The sequence below is a fragment of the Panthera pardus genome, unplaced genomic scaffold (genome assembly GCF_024362965.1).
Source record: "Panthera pardus isolate Hobbes unplaced genomic scaffold, ASM2436296v1 HiC_scaffold_24, whole genome shotgun sequence".
NCBI lineage: Eukaryota > Metazoa > Chordata > Mammalia > Carnivora > Felidae > Panthera > Panthera pardus.
Genome location: NW_026526810.1, coordinates 32374607 through 32399468, shown reverse-complemented (window position 1 = coordinate 32399468; position 24862 = coordinate 32374607). Strand labels below are relative to the sequence as shown.

At 38.8% G+C, this 24862-nt stretch overlaps 1 protein-coding gene across 5 annotated transcripts in view; it reads right to left on the bottom strand.

Annotated features, from left to right (window-relative positions):
* Positions 1–1032: 1032 nt before the first annotated feature.
* Positions 1033–24862, bottom strand: part of DPP8 (dipeptidyl peptidase 8) — a 66819-nt gene continuing 42989 nt past the window's right edge. For 4 of the 5 annotated variants that reach the window (XM_019441758.2, XM_019441760.2, XM_019441759.2 and 1 more), the window contains 9 exons: positions 24236–24315; positions 21136–21288; positions 20756–20891; positions 19108–19253; positions 12812–12958; positions 11349–11501; positions 9582–9724; positions 8802–8913; positions 1033–5230 (listed from right to left, as the gene is read on the bottom strand). In XM_019441758.2, coding sequence (XP_019297303.1) covers positions 5108–5230; positions 8802–8913; positions 9582–9724; positions 11349–11501; positions 12812–12958; positions 19108–19253; positions 20756–20891; positions 21136–21288; positions 24236–24315 — 1193 coding nt within the window. In that variant the 3' untranslated portion in view covers positions 1033–5107. Of the gene's footprint in view, positions 5231–8801; positions 8914–9581; positions 9725–11348; positions 11502–12135; positions 12301–12811; positions 12959–19107; positions 19254–20755; positions 20892–21135; positions 21289–24235; positions 24316–24862 lie in introns of those variants that run through there. The other variant, XM_019441761.2, reaches the window with a different exon arrangement.

The following is a 24862-nucleotide window of genomic DNA, read 5'->3' as shown; positions in this document are numbered from 1 at the left end:
ACAAATTAAAAGCTTAAGACCCCGGGGTGCCTGGCTGGCTCAGTTGGTAGAGCACACAACTCTTGATCTTGGGGTCATGACTTCGACCCTCACGTTGGGGGTACAGTTTACTTAAGAAAATAAACAAAGGGGGCATTAAAAAAATAATAAAGGGGCGACTGGGTGGCTCAGTCAGTTAAGTGTCCAACTTCGGCTCAGGACATGATCTCACGGTTCACGGGTTTGAGCCCCACATGGGGCTCTGTGCTGACAGCTCAGAGCCTGGAGCCTGCTTCGGATTCTCTCTGTCCCTCCCCAACTCGCCTACTCTCTCTCTCTCAAAAATAAACATTTTTAAAACATAGGAAATTTTAAAAAATTAAAAGTTTATGAACCTAACATATAACACAGCAGTGGTTCTTTTGGGGTGGGGATCACCCTCCCTTTGGGAATGTGATAAAGCCAAAGCCTTTCTCCCCAGAATGCACTTCCACTCATTCATGCAATACTTTGCATACCACCTCAGAGGATTAGAGAATCCAGGTTAAGCGTCTGTTCTGGAAGGATTATCAGACAAACCCCAAATTTACTAATTTCAGAGGAGTTCATCTTTTCTCCAGTAGTTTCAACAGACCTGAGAATCGTCAAAGAAAGCTCTGAAGAAAGTATTACACTGAACTCCCGAGAAATTTTCCAGGGAGCATGCAGAGACCACCATCAACTCCAAGTGGCATCCCTAAGAAAATCCCAGCTGTCCAGGAAGGGCACTGGCTCCAGGCACCACCTACCCTACCCCTGCAGTAGAAAGTGCTGGTCGCTGGGCACCACTGGCAGGCACAGAGCAGTTCTCGGCACACCTCCGTGTGGGTTTGGATGCATTTTTGGCTAGGGTTTGTACTAGAAACCCCATGTAATCACCTTGCAGTCTTCCTTTCTCCATTGCAAGCACATGACCTTGGACACGTGTATTAATCACTCCACATTTGCCACTAATCAAGGCAAGATTGTACAAATAGGGAATGGGGGCGGGGGGGAAGGAACATTTACATCAAGTAATTTAGCAGCATCTTTATTGCAACAAAGAACCTGTAATAAAATGCAACAAAACTAATGTTTCACTTTACATGATTAAAAGCCATGTAGCTGAAAATGAGAAAACCCATAAACTTACTGGAGTGAGACATGCAATTCTTTTTATACAAGTCAATGCTTAAAACAGCAGGCACTTTATATTCTAAAATTAAAGACCTGAACTCCAATTGTGCTGAATACAACATAAATTTGTATTTGGGTTATCCAGAAACAAACATACAAATATTCCTTTTTCTCTCTGCGAGGGACTTCTGAAACGATTACCTAGAACCGTCTCTTGACGAAATAAGAAAAGCAGGAACCGGCACCTTGCACTAATGTTTCCGTATTTTAGGCTGCAAGACGGATAGGTGAGGCTGGGGAGAGTTGGGAAAGTGGGAGTCAGGCAAGTTTCTTTATTCCTTTATGTCTGCTGGAAGCAGACACTCACCTCAAAATCTTAGTTAGATATGGCCATGTCTCTTTTCTTACTTCAACTAGCTCTAAGTTAGGCTCTCAGGCTTAAGCAAGCACTCTATTCTACACCCCAATTCCCAAATCCCTCACTACTAGGAAGACACATTTAGTCTAACAGTTTTAATTAACTTCAGAATGTCATATACTAATTAGAAGTACTGCTTCAGTAATAAGCATGCTTAGCATTTACTTCAGAATGGAAAAATTAACCATTTTATGTTATCTTTAAAATGTTTCATAGGAATATATTAATAAATACTTCTTTAAAAATTTGCCTTTTCTATCTATCATTTAACTACCGTGAGTCAGGGCATCCGGATGGAGTCTAGTACCAGCTGAGCAGTAACTGGCCGCGTGGCAATGGGTATATTTTCTCTTCTCTCTCTATGTCGGTTCCTCCTCCAACAGATGAGAACATCAGATTATATCAAAGATGCAACAGCTTAAAAATTTAGGCTTCTATAATAATGGGAGATCTTATAGGAATCATTCCACCTAAAGAGAGAATTATGTTACAGACAGGTGGGCTACACCTTCTGTAAGGAATAAAACAAGTAGTAAAAAAAGGAAGCATCAATATCTGTATCTCATTCCTTTACAAAGTAATGCATGCCTTGTGACTCCATCCTCTAGTATGAGGCTTTGGAAATGAGCCAGGAACGGCATTGAGGTTAGAACCTTCATTCCAAAACGAAATCTCCAAACAAAGAGGAGACATAGTTAGCGATACCTTTCTGCTGCTTTCAGAGTGAGAAGGGCCCAGTCATGATCACAGACGAGCAGCTGTACTTGACTATTGCTTTAGGTTTTTGTAAATCAGTCCAGTGTAAAAATCACCTATTATACTCTTAATCCAATTCCATTCTCTACAGAAGAGTCTGTGAAAGTAGCCCACAAACAACTTTGAATCACCTAGGAAAGGCGGTGAGAAATGCAGATTCCTAGTCTCCACCCAAATCAACCAAATTTAAAGTTCTAAGCGTAAGGTTCAGGACTGCATTTCTTTTTCTAAGCGACCCAGAAGATTCTTAGATTGAGTCCTCGCGCTCAACACGTAAGCCACCACCCCTACCGATGGTTGCTCAAGTGCACCTACTTATCAAGCCTGCAAAAGCCGCCCCATTTGATACTTAACCTACTGCTTTTTGGTTCTTAACCAAAACTGTTGCTACTTTTATATACTCTTGCCTTTTACAATGTTCCCCATTGACAGGGTACAAATAGTTTCAGTGAGATTTCTACTGATTGCTTGGATGGACTAGGATGTTTTCCTCATAGGTTTTTAAAATAAAACTCAAACTGTCTTTCTGCAAGTGAATTCAGCCCTGTATTTTTCCCCCTTACACAAGGAGAATGGCATTTAATGAAGTGGGGATTATAACAGAGGCATTCCTTGTGATATGAGGAAAGGAGAAGGAAGATGCAAAAGGAAAACACTGGTGAATTCAAGAGCACATGAGGTTCTTTTAGGTTTGTTTTGGTAAAATGAGAGACGCCGTTTTGAACAAATAGCTTTAACGGGCAAGAGGTTTCAAATGAGTAGATGTCTAAAAGCCACTGTATACCATTTCTACTCTGCATATTATATAAGGATAGATCCCTGGGGGCCAACCAGTTCACAAACAAAAACCACCTTCGATAGTCAGATATATACTTAAATCAAGGGGGAAAATACTTTCTTGGGAAGAAAAATTACCCAAATCAATTTAATTTAACATTGAAAAAAATATAAACAGACCTTGGCATGGGAAAACATAAACAAAGAAATCAATACATACACAGACAATAAGGAAAAGTGTGGTACCTATGATACAGTATAAATACACAAAGAGCAAAACACAATCCCCTTCCCAAGGACAGAGCCACCAGGTCACCTTGCCATTTCTGGACCTCCCCCACCTCCCACTCAGCCCTCAGTGATGAATTCACCTCTGACGCACAGTCATCATCCTTCCTGATGGAGGCTGTGCTCTCTATGGGAGAAATCTACTCTGTAGTGGTGAGAAAGAAAAACATCAACTTTTTTGGAGCATTGTTTAAAAGTACTGGTAACAACTTTCCAAACACTGAGGCTTGTGATAAAAAGGGTCAAACTCATAGGTATCTTCTTTGCCGCTGGCAGTGTGACCCATCTAACACCCCAAGACTCTAAGATGACAGATTCCAATCAGCACCTGAAAAGCCTATGAGCTCCCTTAACAGTCAAGTGCTAGGGCTAAACCAGGAAATGTCATGGCCATTCAAGAAGCTGCTTAGAGGCTTTGAACACTGAAAAAGAGAGCCATGGCTGGCTGGGGATCAGTTTGTGGTAAAGAAGTTGTCTGGAAACCTCTTTAAGCTCACAATACCTAAATTACGCTCAAATAATTTAAAAAGGATAGAGAAAGTTTAAATTTGTAAAGTTTCCAAAATTAAGAGGAAAATAACAAAAACTTAGAATTAGAAAAGTAACTAAGTAACTTTTTCTCCCTGAATAACATCGGTCTGTAACTGCGCTGGTAAGAGAGTGATTTCTTAATTCTGGTTTCTGTAACTAACATTCTAGGAGTTTCAATTTCACCCCCCCAAAACTTTTTCATGAGTATTTTTGGTCAAATTATACTTCTACTTAGTTGTTAAGCAGACCCTTCTCCTCTCCCTGTCATTTTACACACCCTAGTATCCCCAACCCTACCACAATTCCCTTCCATCACCTAAAATTCTGAAACCTTTCAATAAGGAAATACCCAATGGAAACTGGCACCACTAAATTTTCTGAAGAGTGAGGTGTACTTTTTCCTTTTCTTAAAGGAGAAGAAATTGCCTGCAAATATTTAAGCTCTAACCATTTAAAATTTTTCCGCCTGTAATTATCAATATTGTAAGACTAATTAAACCATGCTACATGTACAGTTACTTGCCTTTGTATGAAAGGAAAAGCCCACTCTGTCATATCATCAGAGAGAACTATTTATACCAGATACAGTTGAAATTGGCTAAAATTGGTCAGAGCTTGAATGAAACAAAATAAGTGTCTTTAGGAGGCCACTAAGTTATCCTTGAAAAATCATTAATGACTGGTTAAGTCATAGGTTTAATAGTGATTAGTTCATAACATGCTGGATACACCCCAAGCAATGAAGCATAAGCTATTCAATTACATTTAAGTGCTATCAAATCTGTAACTAGTCAGAGATTCTGGAATTGAACCAAACCAATCACTAATATCATCATATTTTAACAAACTCAGAAGTATACTGTAAAAATACACTAATTAAGTCCATGAGGTTTATAATGCTATTAGAAGTGAAAATAAGGTAGTATGGATATATGGTGCTAATGTCTTATTTCCTTCAGTAATTCTCATGGTATTGCTGGGTCCTTTAGAAATACGTGTCATTCAATTTTGTGTGTGTATGGTTAAGGTATTAGATTACTATCCACAAGCTGTAGACGCCTGCACGGCACCGATTATGCTTTCCGGAGTAGATGTTACATGGCAGGTACCAAAATGTGTCGATCAATTCCGTGTTTTCTACTGATTAAACCTCCTTGTTTGGTTAAACAGCCAGTGTATACCAGAGTTCTACACAGGTCAAAATTATATCACTTTCAGAGCAGCAATACGCGATCCAAGGTTTTCTTGAAGGTAGTGCAAAAGATGCAGTTCGTAATGTTCTCCAGATTCAGGGACTCTTATGCTGTGTCTCTCCTGAGGATAGATCTTAAACAACAACAAAAAAATCAAAATACAAAAAGTAAGAATTTAATCATACACCTCCTTCCAAAGCTTTCCAGAGAGTTTCAACAGGATTAATAATATGGAGCACAGCCTCAGATAATACACACATATATCCTATCTAGAGGCCCCTCCCCCTTTGAAAAAACCTTTTATCTGAGAGAGAGAGAGAGAGAGTGTTCGAGTGGGGCAGAGAGGCAGAGAATCTTAAGCAGGCTCCACGCTCAGCGCGAGCCTGATACAGAACTGGAACCCATGACCACCATTATGACCTGAGCAGAAATCAAGACTCAGACACTCAACTGACTGAGCCACCCAGGCACCCCTATAATTTCCTATATACCATTAGGCTTACAGAAGGATTTATCTATAGATCATTGGGGTGCCTGGTGGCTCAACTGGTTCAGGGACCAACTCTTGATTTCAGCTCAGCACTTCGAGCCCCGCATCAGGCGGTGAGCTGACAGTATGAAGCTTGCTTGGGATTCTCCCTCTCCCATTATCTTTGCGCCACCCCCCTCCCCACCCGCCCCCCGGCTCACATTCTTTCTCTCTCAAAATAAATAAACTTAAACACACACACACACACACACACACACACACAACCTCTCTATAGATCAGTGGTTCTCCAAGTGTGATCTACAGACTTCTGGGGTCCTCAGAAACCCTTTCAGGGGATACATAAGGTCAAAACCACTTTCAGAACAATTTACCTTTATTCATTGTATTGGCATTTGCACCGATAATGCAAAAGCAATGATGGGTAAAAAGTGTCAGTGCCTTAGTATGAATCAAGGCAGTGACAATAAATTGTACTGAACTTGTAGTAAAAACAAAAATATCAATTTCACTTAGGTAGCAGTAAAAATTAGAATTTTATGAAACTGCAACCCTTGAATAGTTGTCTTTTTAAATATTCTGTGGTGATAAAGCGAAAAGAGTGCAGAAAGCAAGTCTGCTCCAGGACGTCTCAAGGAGAAGCACCACAGGCCCAGCTGCAGGCTGAGATGCCACTTCGTAAACGGAGCTCCATTTTCAGTTTGGAACAATGACTGACAACCATGGTGACTCAGACCGGGGTGTCTGGCAAACACCTGCTCAAAAATGAATGAAGTGAGCTGGTCACCTCAAGGACAACACTGCTACCAATGATAAACTTTGAGCTTTTGAGTGGAAATCAGAATTTCGGAAAACTTGTGGAGCGCCTGGGTGGCTCAGTCGGCTAAGCGTCCAACCTCAGCTCAGGTCACGATCTCGCAGTTTGTGGGTTCGAGCCCCGCGTCGGGCTCTGTGCTGACAGCTCAGAGCCTGGAGCCTGTTTCAGATTCTGTGTCTCCCTCTCTCGCTGCCCCTCCCCTGCTCATGCTGTGTCTCTCTCTGTCTCAAAAATAAACATTAAAAAAAAAAAAGAATTTTGGAGAACTTGTATCATGAGCCTCCCCCAAACTTACAAACATTTCTGGTGAGATCAGAGGTAATATTAATATATGTGACCTTAAAAATATTCTATAATGAAAGGAGTCAACATTTAGAAGACTGACGTCACACAGTGAACCAGTATTTTCCAGATGCCCAATGCATGTACAAAAGATCCATTTCAAATATAAGATCCAACAAATTTTAACGTAACAGAGTATGAAACATTTATAGATATGGCTTCAGATTCCCCACTAAAACTAACCTTTAAGAAACTAAGATTTGTCCAGTTTTGGTGTAGTATCAAAGAAGAATATCCACAATTATCCGAAAAGGCTAAAATATTCCTCCCCTTTCTTAACTACATATTCTGGGAGGCTGTAGTTTCTGCACACGGTAGTCCCCCCCTTATCTGCAGGGGGCACATTCCAAGACCAACTCTGGATTCCTGAAACTGCAGGTAGTACCAAACCCTGTATGTACTGTTCCCCTCCATCTATACATACATATGATAAAGTTTAATTTATAAGTTGGGCACAGTGAGAGATAAACAATAGCTAATAAGGAAACAATCATAGCAACATACTGTAATAAAAGTTATGTGAATGTGGTCTCTCTCTCAAAGTATCTTGTACTATGCTCAGTCTTCTTATAATGTGAGATGATAAATGTTTATGTGATGAGATGAAGTGAGGTGAATGATGCAGGCATTGTGATAGAGCGTTAGGCCGCTATTGACCTTCTGACGCTATGTCAGATCAAGAGGATCGTCTGCTTCTGGATTGATCGCAGCTGACTACGGGTTAGCTGAAACCTTATAAAGTAAAACTGCACATAATGGGAAACTACTCTCTACTTTAGCCAAAACAACAATTCCCAACGGGTTGCATGTGTTGCATATGAGCAGAAAGGAGAATCTGGGTGTCTTTCTTAAGCCAGACATTAAAGGGATTTTACAAAAATGTAAAAACAATGCTACTTTTCTAAGTAATTTTTTGTTTGTTTTGGAAAATAGTTTTTCTCTCCCACAAAAACTGTGATTTGTGTTAACATATAATAGTTTATTATTGTTATTTAAAAATATATTTAAAATTTGTTTTAGTTTTGGGGCTGCCTGCCTCAGTTGGAAAAGCATGAGGCTCTTGATCTTGGGGTCATGAGTTCAAGCCCCATGTTGGATGCAGACAGAGATTACTTAAGTAAACAAGTAAATTTAAAAAAAACAGAATTTTTCTTAGTTTTAATATCTTATATGAAAATGGTGACAGATACAACCCACATAAATGAAAGTTCTTTGGTATGTAAAGGGATCCTGAGACCAAAATGCTTGAAAACTGCTGCTATAGACAAATATCTCGCAGTTTACTTACATAAATGTCAACTGAGACATAAAAATGGACAAAGTAGGGGCACCTGCATGGCTCAGTTGGTTAAGCATCTGACTTTGGCTCCGATCATGATCTCACGGTTCAGAGGTTCAAGCCCCACCTAGGGCTCCGTACTGACCGCTCAGAGCCCGGAGCCCGCTTCCGAGTCTGTGTCTCCCTCTCTCTGTGCCCCTCCCCAACTCGTGCTCTGTCTCTGTCTCTCAAAAATAATAAACATTGAAAAAAATTCTTTTTTAAAAAGGGAAAAACAATATTTTTCATTTCTTAGGAGCACATCATCTGTGAAAGAAGTACAAAGGAGGAAGAAAGAAGGAACAAGTTTTAAAACCCCCTTTTTTTAAGGAGCAACAGAGGTGGTTACTTTGCTGCTTTCTGTTCCAATGTCAATATAACATAAAATTAAAAGATCTTTAAAAACCAATGATATCAAGTAGCACTTCCTCACCCTTCCAAGGGGAAGAAGAAAAGCAAAGGACACTGAATGGACTCCTGTCATCTTTTCCGTGATTACAAACTGAAAGCAGATACAGATACACCAGTCATATATTCTAATAGGCCAGTTTTTAGTCCAACTTCCACAGAATCTTAATTTTTATGCAACTGGAGGCACTGCTATCTGTGTCTATGACTTTATATCTCTTAAGCAGAGAGTGGCCACAGCTGAAAATCTAGCCTTACTCCATAGTTTACTATATTTCAAAATAATCAATCATTAATCACTACTTAATTCCATCAGAAGATGAAGAACTCACCTGTAAATCATAGGGCTTTCCAGCCCTCACTAAAAAACTCAGTAATATACTGGTGTGTGCAAAATGGACATTCTCATCCAAGAACCCATGTAAAAGTAGTAAACGATTTGGTCTGGAGAAATAGAAATATCAGAGGATTAGGCAAAATAGAGTATTTGGGGAAAAAAACCACTTACCTCCTTTAATCACAATTACCTATTAGTAAACATTATAGTTATGTAATATATACAACTATATACAGTTATGTAACATAATTATATGAAAACATATAACTGTATAATATAATCAGTGTTAATAAAGTTAACTTCTACTATAAATGTTAAAATAAGAATTCAACATTTTCAATAAATTTATAATATATTAACCAGACACTACATGTAACGAAAGATTAAAAAAATTTTAAATATCACGTGTTCAATTTCTTATGAAGATATTAGCATATATCAATATAATAATTACAGCCTGTCCATAGGGAAAGAAAAATCATAAACATTATCCATAAAATATATTTAAGCAGAAACAGAGTATTTTCCACCTTGAAACAGTTACGTACTTATTAAACTTCTTTCAGCACCCTCATTGCTTCAAATATAACTTATAAAAAAACCTAAGTGTATGAACTGGCCTGTAACTCAGCTCTGAGAAAGAGCTATGCCACTCGAGTATTCTTTAGAATATTAGTCTTGGTTTTGCAGTATTTGTAGTTTTCATTATTATTAAAGACAAATTTTGACACTACAGTTTTAAATTTATAATCTTAACTTTAAAGCTTGAACTTACTCAGAGGGAAACTTTTCTGCTTGCATGGCCACAGATCCTAAGTAATAGCCCTGTTCATTCTGGTCAGGGTGGCCCATGTAACGTTCCGTGTAGCCTGTATCATAGAAGATCCACAGAGTGACTGGGGCCCCAGCAATAGCAACCTACATAAGACAACAATGACAATCAAGTGTGGTCCAGAAAAGAATGGCTAGCAATGAGAATGTTTAACTACAAATTTAAAGGCTAAAATTATCCTTAGGCTTTTGCCCCACATGCCCAACTGGGGCATACATTTCTGAGTTAGGCAACTCAGAAAATCAAAGTGGAGTGCCAAGGTCAAGAATTTGATACTTTGTGAGTCAGTTAGCTTCAAGTTCCACAGGCATGCCACATACCAAACCCCTAACCTGGGCTAGTTGAAATATATACACGGGACACTTTGTTGAACGGGGAGACTGAACTAGAACATATGAATGCCTCAGTGTAAACTCATTCCTGCTACTGGGGAAAAAAAGTGTGACGAGTGTCAGCTTTTATATCCAAAAAGCAGTCATTTCTTTCTTTCTTTTTTTTTTTTTTTCAGCCTCTACTGGGAGTACAGAATTTTTAACAAAAATTATGAATCAAATATATTTAAGCACTAAATACTTCCCTCATTTTAAGGTCCCCACAAACAGTTTTACATTTAAATATTCTAATTATTTTGACAGCTGCAAGCCTGGGAAAATTATGACAGTTTTCAGAGTTCATTTTGTGGTTATTATAAAGCTTATGTGAATATACATGCAAGAACAAAAACTCTATTATTTTAATTCTTAAAAATTATTTTCAGTGTAAGATAAAATCATGTTATTCAAATATTAAGAAAGAAAAACACTTCACAATTGCCATTCTCTTTTTTTTTTTTAATTTTTTTTCAACGTTTTTTATTTATTTTTGGGACAGAGAGAGACAGAGCATGAACGGGGGAGGGGCAGAGAGAGAGGGAGACACAGAATGGGAAACAGGCTCCAGGCTCCGAGCCATCAGCCCGGAGCCTGACGCGGGGCTCGAACTCACGGACCGCGAGATCGTGACCTGGCTGAAGTCGGACGCTTAACCGACTGCGCCACCCAGGCGCCCCATTTTTTTTTTTTTTTTTTTTAAATTTTTTTTCAACGTTTTTTATTTATTTTTGGGACAGAGAGAGACAGAGCATGAACGGGGGAGGGGCAGAGAGAGAGGGAGACAATTGCCATTCTCTTAACAACTTTTAGCATCTTTATTTCCTTCTGGCGTATTTTTCAAAGAAGTTGTTTATAAAATTGTAACCAACGTTTACACATTTAATACAGTAGTCATTCAATAAAGATTTATTTAGGACCTACTATGTGCCAAGCAGTATGCTTGGCTACTGAGGATAGATACAGTGATGTGCACACAATCCCAGCCCTCAGAGCTTTCAGTCCAGTAATTAAATAATTATAATCCACATTGTGTGTGTTTTACTAATCATGGCTATCTCCCATAATCTCTGCATGTCTATAAATAGCCAATAACTGGTTATCAAGTTGACATGTGTTTTTTGTTCTAGATACAGACAGACAAGTAAATATATATCTCACATGGCTATCACAAGTTGACAAGATCATCTATTATCTCGCATGACTGCAGATACACAAACTCTAACATTCCATAATATTGCCAACCCTGTAAGCCTTCAAAAAATAGGCATTTTCTCAGATCCTCAATTTATAGAAAATTCTACCCTTACTACAAAAAGAAGTACAATAGGAAGTCACATACCCTAAAGATATCCGACCTCTGCATTAATGCCATCAGGGAGAGGTATCCTCCATAGGACCAGCCATGGATGCCCACACGATCTAAGTCAATGAAATCATATTGAGAAGCTAGATATTGGAGTCCTTCCACCTGATCGTCAATTTCTATTTGACCCTGTCAAAAAAGGGAGAACATTTCACTCACTGACAAATAGAAGTCTCCTTGTAAGAGTGCTTTTAAAACTGATAAATGGGTTTTACTAAAAAATACCTGTAGTTTTTAAAGAATTCATTATCAATTGACATTCTGTTGGCCGAAAAAAAAATTTTTAACTCTATTTAGAGAGAGGGGCCTATAGCTTCCATTGCTAGCCAGTCCAGAGTTTTGTAACCCCTTAGTCATAAAGTTCTTTCCTACTAAGACCCAAACTGTTCCTGGTATATGGGTATCTCCCCTTTCCATTTGTTCTGTTGTCTGCTAAGAGGTCAGCATCTTCCTTGTAACAAGCCTTCCTATACCCAAAGACAAAAAATTAGCCCCCTTAAGTGGTTGACTAATTTTACTTCTTTTTAAAACTTAATGCACTAAAGCAGAAGGAATCACTCTTGAGGTCTTTCCTCCTATTTCCCCGTTATCGATTTCTAGGAATTGAACATACACTATTTCTTCAAAGTCCTATTAAGTCCTAATTCCTACCACCACCACCCTGTCTGTATTACTAGGCCTGCCAGTGCACACAATCTCACTTCACTGAGCCAAAAACAAAAATAAAAACAAAAAAACTTACATGAGAATACAACATAAGGTCAAAGAACTGGCTGTGGGAGAAAATCCCATGTCTTACTCAGCATGTCCAATACACTGGCAAACACAGTAACTGCCTTACTGTGTAAAAGGAACATCGGATTCTCATCATTTCCCAAAGCAGCAGAAAGGACATGGGGCATCTCTAAAAGGTAGCATTTAAAGCTTCCTGTAGAGAGAAAGAGGCTTGTCACAAGGAAGGCACTAATCAGTTGATTTCTCTCTTCACAGAGGACAGAACAAATCTCAATTATTCCTCTCAATAGGGGACAGGATGCTGAAAACTAAATGGTGCTGCCTTCTGGCTAAGCTGGACATACCAAATAGAAAGAGAAGGTACTTCTGTGTAAAAGTGGTTCTATCTCAGCTCCCCGAAGTTACATACAGGTGGATGTGAACTAGCCTAGTGAATATCAAGTTGCATCATCCCTCCCACCCCTGAACACTCTCGCTCTCCCTCCCTCTCTCTCTCTCTGTCACACACACACACACACACACACACACACACACACACACACACACACACACTCTCACTCTCTCTCTCTCTCTCTCTCTCCATCTCTTACGGCCCCTTCCCCCAACTCACTCTCTCTCTCTCTCTCTCTGGGACTTCACACCAAACAATGAACCAAAAAAATATAAATGTCTTAAAAAAGAAAAATGTTTGTATGCTCACACACCATTTTATATTTAAAGGCGCCTTCAAATTTAAGCCCTCGGTGACAGGATCCCCTGTTGTCTATCACTACAACCACATAACCCAGAGAGGCTAGGGTATTCAAGCGGAAATACTTGACTCCTTTAAATCGATTATTCACCAACTGCACCTGAGGAAGAAATACAATTTCAGTGAAATTTATTATATGGTAATATAAAAAAAGCATTAAGTGACAGGATGCTGTGAAAAGTAGAAAGCTTGAATTTTTTGTATTATTTTGCTTTTAGAACGAAATTTTATTTTCTTGTGGCAAGAACACTTATCACAAGGTGTGCCCTCTTAACAAAAATTTAAATGTACAATATAGCATCATTAATTGTAGGACAGTAGGATAGAAATCTCTAGAACTTATTCGTCTTGCATACTTGAGACTTTATGCTTGTTGATTAGGAACTCCCCATTTCCCCCCTCCCTGACTTGTTTTTAAATTAACTTGATATTCATTACATACAAGACAAGAGATTTAACCTATCCCATAAAAAATTTGATAAAATCATTACCGCTACCCTAAAGAACTATGCCATTCAGATGACAGAGACAAGGATCATTTTTTCCTCCCTATCTCTCTCTTCTGGGACTGTCCCTGACTAGCAGTGGAAAAATTCAGTATTTTAATGAAACACTGTGACCAGCTCAGCTTCCTTTCTCCTGTGACACAAATCAGTGCAAAAGGTAGGATAATTCTTAAATCGCTTTATCACCCTAGAACCTACACCTCAAAATGACTGAGAAATTAAATGTAGTTTAGTGCCTCAACAGAAATAAACTAGTGAAAAGAGGACTTTAATTAGAGGAAAGAAACTGAGAGAAGTTCAGTGTTTGGTGGACACTAAGACCACACATTAAACTACGACAAAAACGGTTCTGGCAAAAATGAAAGAAGTTTTTTTCTGGCTGAAACCAATGGGAAAACCAAGTCAGCCACAAGTTAAAAAATAATCAACACATCTTCACACAATAACTATATACTGAGCATTTACTGGGCTAGACTGGTGTGCGTGTGCTGTGTGTCTAGAGATTCTTCTCGTTTTGAACTTCTGCATATTCAGTGCCACTGTAACCACTGTAACAACGGCCAAACTGGTCTTCCTGTTTCTACTCTTGCTCTCCTACAGTCCACTCACTTGGTAGCAGAGGGATGATTTTTAAATGTAAATTTGGTAAGACTATAGCTTAGCTCCCTGAAACAGTAAAGAGTTTAGATCTTATTCTAAGGTCCTTACCATTGCCTTTGAAATCTTATATTATCTGACCTTTGGCTATTTCTCTGACCTCATCTCATACCAAATCCCTACTTACTAGACTCTAACCCTATTATCAACCATATCAAGTTGACTCTAATCCCCAGGACCTTGACATTTACTGTTCCCTCTGTCTGGAATACTCTTTCTTCAGATCTTTAACATGGTCATTCCTTCTCATCTTATGTACCCTCAGAGACATTCTCTGAACTTCCTATCAGAACTTCCATTTTAGTCACTTTGCCATTGTCTTTCCCAACAATTACTATTTAAAAAAATTTTTTTTAAATTTGTTTTATTTTAATTACTTATTTTAGAGAGGGAGAGGGTGTGACTGGCAGAGAGGGGCAGATGGGGGGGAGAGGGAGGGAGGGAGAGGGAGGGAGAGAGAGAAGAGAAGAGAAGAGAAGAGAAGAGAAGAGAAGGAGGGAGGGAGGGAGGGAGAGAGAGAGAGGGAGGGAGAGAGAGAGAGAGAGAGAGAGAGAGAGAGAGAGAGAATGAATATCTCAAGCAGGTTCCATGCTCAGCACAGAGCCCAAAGTGGGGCTTGATCCTACAACCCTTTGATCATGACCTGAGATGAAATCAAGAGTCGGACGCTCAAGCGACTGAGCCACCCTCCAAAGAGCACTTCCATTATATGAAGTTATATCCTTTATATGTCTACTCATTTATTACTTTCCTTATTTAGCTCCATGAGGGTGGGGACCTTAGTCAGACTTGTTCGCTATGGTATCCTCGCTGCCTAAAATAGTACCTGGGACACACTAGGAACTCCAATAACTATTTGCTGAATGAATGAATAAAAAATACAGACAGGAGAATGATGTTTTCCCTTTCTTTAAAAAAAAAAATTATTTTTTAAAAACTTGAATTCCAGTATAGTTAATGATGTTTTTCCTTTCTATCTTGGGAGAAGGGGCAAAAAGGAAGGGAGCGGAAAAAAGTACTAGACATAAAACACAAAATAACTATGTAAAGAAAACTACTTCAGTTCACTTCTTTGCCTGTTGTCATGCAAAAAAAATGGCCTCAATTGCCTGATATGAATTTCCCTTGAGAGCCAGTGTTTCTGCCTTTGTAGCCAGAGCCCTGCTACTTCTGGAAGAAGGAACTTAAACGTAATGACCTCTGGCACTGAGGATTCAAAGTTCTTCTTCAGTATCCACTCTTCAAAACCTGTGTCCTGCTATCACTTAGGTCGCTCTGTTGGGCACTTCTATTTACAGAATGTGGCACATAGGAAACATCACAAGGATTTGTTAAATGAACATTTAAAACATACAGCTGTTATCAATGAAGAGTTTAAAGAACTAAGCCTGGATGACTTTAACTGGAAATATTTGTTGCTTTTCTTGGATTTCACTTTTGTCCAACTGCAGGCATTGTTGCATTTAGTGACAAAGTAATCCACTTCATGTTACAAATTGCGATACTGTTGCCAATCAACAGATTCCCACTTTGCACTGAATATACTCGGAGAAAGAACACAGTTTGGATTGCTTACAAGATTTAATCAAAGTTCACAAGGCTTTCTGTGCTATTAAAAAAGATGTGGCCTTGGGGTGCCTGGGTGGCTTAGTTGGTTAAGTGCCCAACTCTTGGTTTCTGCACAGGTCTTGATCTCAGTTTTGTGAGTTTGAGCCCCATGTTAGGCTCTATGCTGGCAGTGCTGGGCCTGCTTGGGCTTCTCCCTCTCTCCCTCTCTCTCTGCCCGCCCTGCCCCCAACCCCCCCCAACTTGTGCTGTCTCTGTCTTTCTCAAAATAAATAAGTAAACTTAGAAATAATAATTAAAAAAAGGTCTGCTCTTGTATTAAGGAATATCTTCATAATTAACCCAAATGGAGTCAACAAGAGGATGGATAATCCCAGTGCGTTGAAGGGCCAGAGGCATTCTATCATGCAAAGTCTCTTGGGGAAATCTTGCAAACTGAACAGAGTATTCTGAGAAGAAACTGTTTCTGTAAGTGTAAGTATAGTTGTACTCATAAAGTACTCTAAACAATTAAACAATTTTATTTTAACTGCATTGGCTAAGATTTTTTATTATGGTAAAATATACATAAAATTTACCATTTTGACCATTTGAAGTGTACAATTCAATGGCATTAAGTATTCACCCTGCTGTGCAACCATCACAACTATCCATTTCCAGAACCTTTTCATCACCTCAAAGAGAAACTCCGTATCTTATTAAATAACTTCCTATCCCTTCCCCAGTTCCTGGCAACCTCTATCTACTTTCTGTCTCCATGAATTTGCTTCTTCTAGGTACTCATACAAGTGGAGTAATAAAATATTTGTCCTTTTGTGTCTGGCTTATTTCACTTAGCATAATGTCCTCAAGGTTCACCCATGCTGTACCATGTGTTAGAATCTCCTCCTTTTTTTTTTTTTTTTTTTTAATTTTTTTAAATGTTTATTTATTTTTGAGACAGAGAGAGACAGAGCATGAACGGGGAAGGGGCAGAGAGAGAGGGAGACACAGAATCGGAAGCAGGCTCCAGGCTCTGAGCCATCAGCCCAGAGCCCGACGCGGAGCTCGAACTCACGGACCGCGAGATCGTGCCCTGAGCTGAAGTCGGATGCTTAACCGACTGAGCCACCCAGGCGCCCCTAGAATCTCCTCCTTTTTAAGGCTGCACAACGTTCCATTATATACCACGTTTTATTTACCCATTCATATGTCAAAGGCCACTTGGGGCGCTTCAGCTTTTGGCTACTGGGAATAATGCTGCAATGAACGTTGGTGCGCAAGTATCTGTCCAAGTCTCTGCTTTCAATTCTTCTGGGTATACACCCAGAAATGGAAGTGCTGCATCAGACTTAACATTATGTTTAAAGAACTGCCATATTATTTGCCACAGCAGCTGCACCACTTTACATTCCCATCAGCAATGCATGAGTTCCAATTTCTCCACGTCCTCAGCAACATTTGTTATTTTCCTTTTTTTCTTTCTTTTTTTTTCATAATAACTATCCTAATGAGTGTGAAGTAGTATTTCATTGTGATTTGGATTTTCATTTCCCTAATGACTAGTGGTGCTGAGTATCCTTCTTTGTGGGTTAGACTTTTTAAACATAATTAGTAATGAGGAATAATATAAGGATTCCTTTTGGCTTAAAAATCTACACAAGCAGTTAGTTTTTATAGTGTGTTTGTCACATACCTCATATATCACTTCTTCACTGGAAAGGAGAAACATCCTTCTTACTCAGCCTTAATATCAAAATAACGTAACAAAAACATGTAAAGCTTCTGAGAGTATCCTGTAATTTCTCTCTTGAATTTCTTTGTTTTAAGCCTTTTTTTAAAGTTTACAAAGATTCAGCTTCATGTTTTTAATGGAAGGCTAATTTAAATGTTTATGATTTATGTGTAGATGAGTATAATACAAATGTGAATCATGTTTGAAAAAAATCTTAACGATGGCAAAGTGATTTAACTTGATATATGATCGTCATTGCTGAGATTTTGTGGCTTATGTAGTTATTTTGCTTTTATTTTTTGGATGTCCTTTTCTTTCTTTTCTTTCTCTCTCTCTCTTTCTTCCTTCCCCTTCCTCCCTCTCTGTTTCTTCCTTTCTCTCTCTCTCCCTCCCTCTTTCTCTCTCTCATTCTTTCTTTCTTTCTCTCTCTCTCTCTCTTTCTTTCTTTCTCTCTCCCTCCCTCTCCCTCTCTCTCTCTCTCTCTCTGTCTCTGTCTCTGTCTCTCTCTCTCTTTCTTTCTTTCTTTAGCTCTGGGGAGCCTGGGCAGCTCAGCTGGTTAAGTGCAGCTGGTTAAGTGTCCAACTCTTGATTTTGGCTCAGGTCATGATCTTATGGTTTGTGAGTTTCAGCCCCATGTTGGGCCCCACAGTGACAGTGTGGAGTCCACTTGGGATTCTCTCTTTCTCCTTCTCTCTCTGCCCCTCCCCTGCTCTCTTTTTCTCAAAACAAATAAACTTAAAAAAAATAATAAAGCTTTACACCCAATGTGGGGCTTGAACTCAAGACCCTGAGATCAAGAGTCGCATGCTCTACCAACTGAACCAGCCAGGCACTCCAATTTTTGGATATCTTAGCATCTAAATACATTTCCAAATACTGGATAACTAGGTATAATTATAAAGGATATTTACTGTGTCAAGAGCTGCACTATAAAAACAGTGTAATTATATTCTAATTTCTTCAAGGGCCCAGTTTAAGATAGTCAATAGACATTTTTAAAAAGTGCCAATTAACCAATGCACCTACCCCAAATACTTTATTTACTCTGATAGTCAACAGAATTTACTTAATATTTACATGCTAATATTTCATCCAGAAAAAGGAATATCACAGTGTAAACTCTTATAGTGTTGAATAGAAGTATAACAGTTGCCTTAACTAGATGATAAAAATATTCTAGTCTGCTTGAGAGATATAGACTTAGAATGGAGAGAGGTAACTCATTAGGCTACCAAGGCTTCTGCAAATATCTATTAAGATTCTTTTTACTTACCAAGACAGTTAACTATTTAATTTCATTTCCCAAACAAGATTTTTCTCTACATAAAAGACAACATATATACCTACTGACATGAATATTTCATTCTCCAATGACTGTTACAGTCCTACTGTAAATTAAGAAATTGACACTTATTTACACATTAGCCATGTAACAAAATCCAACTTCTAAACAGGAATTAGAACATAAGCCAGAGTCAATAACAGCAGAGGCCCAACAATGTTCACATCTTAACTTAAACAATTGACGAGACATTTAAAATACAAATCACCCCCCCCCCAAAAATATGTGTGTACACACACACACACACACACACACACGTATGCATATAAATATGCCCACCTGAGAGGTGGGTGGAGGGATGAGTGAAATAGGTGATATCAGGGGATTAAGGAGTGTACCTGTGATGAGGGCTGGGTGATGTGAATTGTTGATTCATTATACTGTACACCTGAAACTAATATAACACTGTATGTTAACAATACTGGAGTCAAAATAAAAAAATTAAAATAAATAAACAGGCCCACCTGAGGACCACCATATATGAACAGCACAGTGGGGTATTTCTTTCCAGGTTGTAGATCATGAGGTTTGTACAGCATCCCATACAATGTAAATCCAGTAGTACTTTCAAAAGAAAAAATTTCTGGAGGGGTATAGTCAGGCAGAGGACCTATGAGGAGATAACAAAAATGAGCATGTAAAGCGAGTTCTTACGGGAGCTCTAAAATCTGCGAGCAAGGAAAAGAAACCATAACCCACAACTCTACACACAAATAACTGACTATCTCCCTTTCAGGTGGTCAGCAAGAAATTAAGCAAAAACATTTATTTTTAAAAAAGAAAATCTACTGAACATATCACATTACCTATTTCAAAAGCAGATACAATGTATTCTGACTAGTCCATGGAGCCGAGGAGGTATTTAGATGCAGCACTATACAAATACTTAGTGCTTGGTTCAGTGTAACTTAATGATGGTTAAGCCATATATCTGATTAGAAATTGGAAGCACAAATTTAACTCAGTCAATTTAACTTGCTCATAGCAGGTGCTCAATGAACATCTGTTTCTGATCATTAGAGAATAAACCTAACCAGGACCCAGAAAAAAAGAAAGCCACAATCAGTCTTTGGTTTACCAAAGCTATAGAGATCTACCCTAAGAGTGTATATTGGATGATGTTACAACCTAAGCAGAGATCGTCACCATATTACAAATCCTACTTGTGGACAACAGAACATACCCTGTGGTTTTGCATTAAGTTCTTAATCCCTTAGCACATATTCATGAGTGAAAATACTTAACAGGAAAAAGAACTTGGGGAGAAAGTAGACTAAAGATATGCAAAATTAGTCCTTTTTTTTTTTTTTTTAAGAAATTAAGCATTTAAAAAATAGTTAATTCTGTGTTCTTCACTCTTACATAGAACAAGCGTTCTATCTTTTATTAAGATGGCCATTGCAAATGCTTTAAAAGAAAGAAAGCTGCCACTTGGTTATTTGTTTATCTGGGAAATCATCCAAACATGTGAACAAATAGTTTTCAAGCTGATATTGTGACTATTTTATTCTTATTTTCAAAAAGGCCTTCCAGGGGTGCCTGGGTGGTTCAGGCCGTTGAGCATCCATCCGACTTCGGCTCAGGTCACGATCTCATGGTTCATGAGTTTGAGCCCTGCATCGGGCTCTGTGCTGTCAGTGCAGAGCCTGCTTTGGATCCTCTGTCCACCCCCCCACCCCGCCTCTCTCTGCTCCTCTCCCACTCATGCTCTCTCTCAAAAATAAACGTTAAAACAAACAAACAACAAACAACTAAAAAAGGTCTTCCAGGGGGCACCTGGCTGGCTCAACTGGAAGAGTGTCCGACTTCTGATCTCAGGGTTGTGAGTTCGAGCCCTACATTGAGTGCAGACATTACTGAACTTAAAACAAAACAAAAACAAAACAAAACAAAACACAATCTTCAAAAAGGCCTTCCAGACCTGCTCCTGCCTGAGTGGGAGGTTAATGCATCTTATTTGGTGGTTGATAGAATAGGAAGGGTGGGATCAATCAGGAACTCAGCAGCTCAGGGATAAGTGGTGGTAAGAGATGAGAAATGTGGACATATGAGACAGGTTTAGTGCACTTATGTACTAATCCTACTTAAAATCAGGTTCAGGGAAATGAGTACCTGCTGAATCCAAAATGGTGGCCCAAAATTCCTTTGTTTTGCAAGTTGGGTCATCTTCAGGACTTGATAGCTTGTAAAGGGACACACAGTGTGGATTCTTCTGGTTACTATACTTACTTATAAAGAAGTCACAATGCTAGAGAAAGGAAAAACAATTACTTTTTCCCTCATGGTGCCAGAGCAGGAGTATGGTTAAGAGTCTGATCATTTATGTCCATATATGATGCTAAAGTTAAAACCTGACTTTTTAAAGTTTTTCTTCAGAGAGTCAGACTTCTGTAGGCCAATTTCACTGATTTTCACATTACTCAAATGGAGTATTATATGAGCAGAGAGTTTTTTAATTGATAGGAAACCCTTTTCCAACAGGGACTTAATACCTGGCTGATGCAGCAAGAGTGGGAATAGCCACGGTCAGTCAGCCTTGTCACCTCTCCAGGATTTACATAACTGACCACATACAGGTGATGTTCTAAAGGAGAGTCCTTGGTGCCTTCAAAATACACCAGTTTCCTGACTTCATCAACCTGGATCTGCCAAAAAAACAACAACAGAAAAACCAGTGCTAGCAGGACCTTGGCAAGGGCCAGTAATTCAACAAACAATTTCCAATCATTTGAGTCACCCTTTGACTTGTGCCTCTTAAAAAATTTTGCCACAAATGTTAATAAACCTGAGTTGGTTTTGCTTATGACTTATACCTAAGAATATATCTTTCCCGGAAAGAAAAAGGACACTTGAATTGCATGCTATTATTAGAATTTCCTATATGGTAAAAATGTGTGCTTTTCTTAAAATACAGGAGTTATTTCAATAAAACATACCTTATAGGGAAAAAAAATTCCTACATTGCAGGTTAGGCCAACCATTCATACGTACTTAAAAGACTCTAACTGTAACATCCTGTATTTTTCTCAGTGCAGTATTAACTTAGGCAGTACTTTTTTGGCCTTTTGTACAAACTTGCAGAAGTATTTTATCTATTGGGTTGGGAAATAAGTGAACTCAGTTTCAATACTGGTATAGTTTGTAAATAAATGTAGGTAAGATCTTTTTAAGTCTTTATTCAGAACTCAAAAAACTAAGTGCACTCACAGCTGAATTCACTTCATATTCTTCCCAAATTACAGTAAGTGTTTAAATAAATGGCTTTTATTGTCTCTTTAAAAAAATCTACCAACCTACTCAGTGTTCAACGAAATTCAAATTTTTTAACACAGCAAAGAAAACATGGATACATTTACAAAAGCAAGTATTTTCAAATGCCACATTTTCTCCAGGAAGCTTCTTCATTATCAAATATATTTTAGCATACACATGAACAGAAACACAGTTGAGATTAAGTAAGCCCATATGAGATATACAGAAAGGATACAAGTGATAGGAAATGCCAGAACAAACATTCATGAAGCTTCACAGGTATGCATTGATCTGTGCAAAAGGTTAGGACAGGTTCTGCTCTGGACCTAGCAGCTAGGGGTCAGGCCTTTCAAAACTGAAGAAATAACTGGTTAATTTCTCACCCCGGATTATAATGGTATTTTTCTTTGTTTCATGTAACTACCTTATTCAAGAAAAGTATCAGAATCACTTTGAGGGGCTTGTTAAGCAGAGGGCTGGATCCCATCACCATTATTTCTTTTTTCTTTTCTTTTTTAAATGTTTAATTATTTTTGAGAGAGAGAGAGAGAGAGAGAGAGAGAGCGCGGGGGAGGGGCAGAGAGAGAAGGAGACACAGAATCCAAAGCAGGATCCAGGCTCTGAGTTTCCAGCACGGAGCCCAACGCAGGGCCCAGACTCACGAACCGTGAGATCATGACCTGAGCTGAAGTCGGACACCCAATTGACTGAGCCACCCAGGCACCCCTCCCCCATTATTTCTGATTCAGAAGGTCTATGGTGGGCCTGAGAATTTACGTTTCTAAAATGTTCCCAGGAGATACTGAGGCTGGGCAGTTGGTCCAAGGACCATACTTTGAGTACCACCTCAATAATGAGTACATGGGCTTAAAAGTCTCAAAGCATTAGCCAATTACTGCCATTAAATATCTTTGGGTGGGAGGGGCACCTGGGTGACTCAGTTGGTTAAGCATCCAACTTTGGCTCACGTCCTGATCTCACGGTTTGGGCCCTGCACTGGGCTCTGTGCTGATAGCTCAGAATCTGTGGCCTGCTTCAGATTCTGTGTCTCCATCTCCCTCTCTCTGCCCCTCCCTGGCTCATGCTCTGTCTCTCTCTCAGAAAGTGAATAAACATTAAAAAAATAATAATAAAAAAAATCTTTGGGTGAGAACAAGGTCACTGGCAAAAGCAGAGAATGAAGAGGTAACTTAAAAAAATAAAACAGGGATAGAGGGGAATACAGAAGGGTAAGAAAGAGAGACACAAACACATTACATAAGTAAGCATAACATAAAGAAGAAAACTGATACACATAACGGCAAGTAGCAGGAAGATGTTTAGGTTGCCCAAATGAGGTTCAGATTTACATAAATACAATTCTGGGGTTTCCTTAAGTATTATCCAACAATTACAAAGCAGGAAGTTTACATCAGTGTAATTTTTTGTTATCAGAACTTCTTATCAGTGGAAATCAAACTTTAACAGTTGCCTATGATATTCTAAAATTTTTACCAAGAAAACCAAATCTGAGATGTGGATCTTCACTTTTTCTCCTTCATCACATTGGGGACTATGAGTGACTTCTAGAGTAGCCAGTATACCAGTATACATAATCCTTCAATAAATCTCCAAATCAATTTGAGGGAATCATAAGCCTTCACTAAATCCTGGTAGCATGTATCAACTTAACTATGTATCACACCTATAAAGGATGAAGTTCTTAGAGATCTCATGAAACTGACCACCTAACTGAAAGTTGAAACAAACACAAAATACTGTGAAAGGCAAAAGAATGAGAATTCACCGAAATGATACAGAAAACCGCACACTGAGAGGAAACAGAGGAAACAGAAGAAACATTTTCCCCCTTTTCCCTATCGGTCTACACTCTGTACATAGGTCCATCACTCTTGGCAGGTAGTGGATAAAATTTTACATTTGTGAGATAAACAGGTAAGTAAAAGAGAATCACTACCTCAGAAGTAATAAATGCAATTTTTAATGTAGAAATGACATGAGCAGTCTATTAAGAGACACAAACATAATTTTCAAACAATATCCCAACTCACTTTTGCAGACTCAGAAAGTATGGCCCAGCCCCTTCCTTGTTAAGTAGCAACATTATATTTGAAAACACTGACCTTAAGTAACCAGTACACATCTGATACCAGAGCTATAAAATGGGGGAGATTTAGAACTTAACCGAAGATTTTTCCCTTCTAACAACTTGAGTCCTTTAAGTCCCTAATTTAATAGTTTCAAAACATCGGGGTCATATGAAGTTGCACTACTGCTTTTCGGTACCGCATAAACACAGCAGATGTTGACCAAACATATCAGTAGAATAAGAGAACATACATTAGATCCATGCCGGCCAAGAACTTCCCATTCACCACTGGTAATTGCTATTTCCTCTTTGACAGGACACTTGAAATCACCTAAAGAGAAACATAATTACAAGTCAGCACTCTATCAGACTATAAGCAAATGACTTACAGAATAAAGAACACTATTCTAAAACTCTTCTTTCCAAAAACGTACATTAAAAAATTCAAGTTATATCTGGGGTAATAAAATGTTTTGAAACTCAGCAGAGGTGGTGAATGCACAACACTGAACGTACTGTTCATTTTCCTTTACTTCTTAATATTTTAATTTTTATTTTTAAAGTAATCTCTAAGGGTGCCTGGGTGGCTCAGTGATTAAGCATCTGACTTTGGCTCAGGTCATGGTCTCACAGTTTGTGGGTTCAAGCCCTGCGTTGGGCTCTGCGCTGACAGTTCAGAGCTTGGAGCCTGCTTTGGGTTCTCTGTCTCCCTCTCTCTCTGCCCCTCCACCGCTTGCACTCTCTCAGAATAAATAAATAAACATTAAAAATAAATACATACACACATACCTACCTACATGCATACATACATACATGTAATCTCTACACCCAACCTGGGGCTTGAACTCACAACTCTGATAGCAAGTGTCACATGCTCT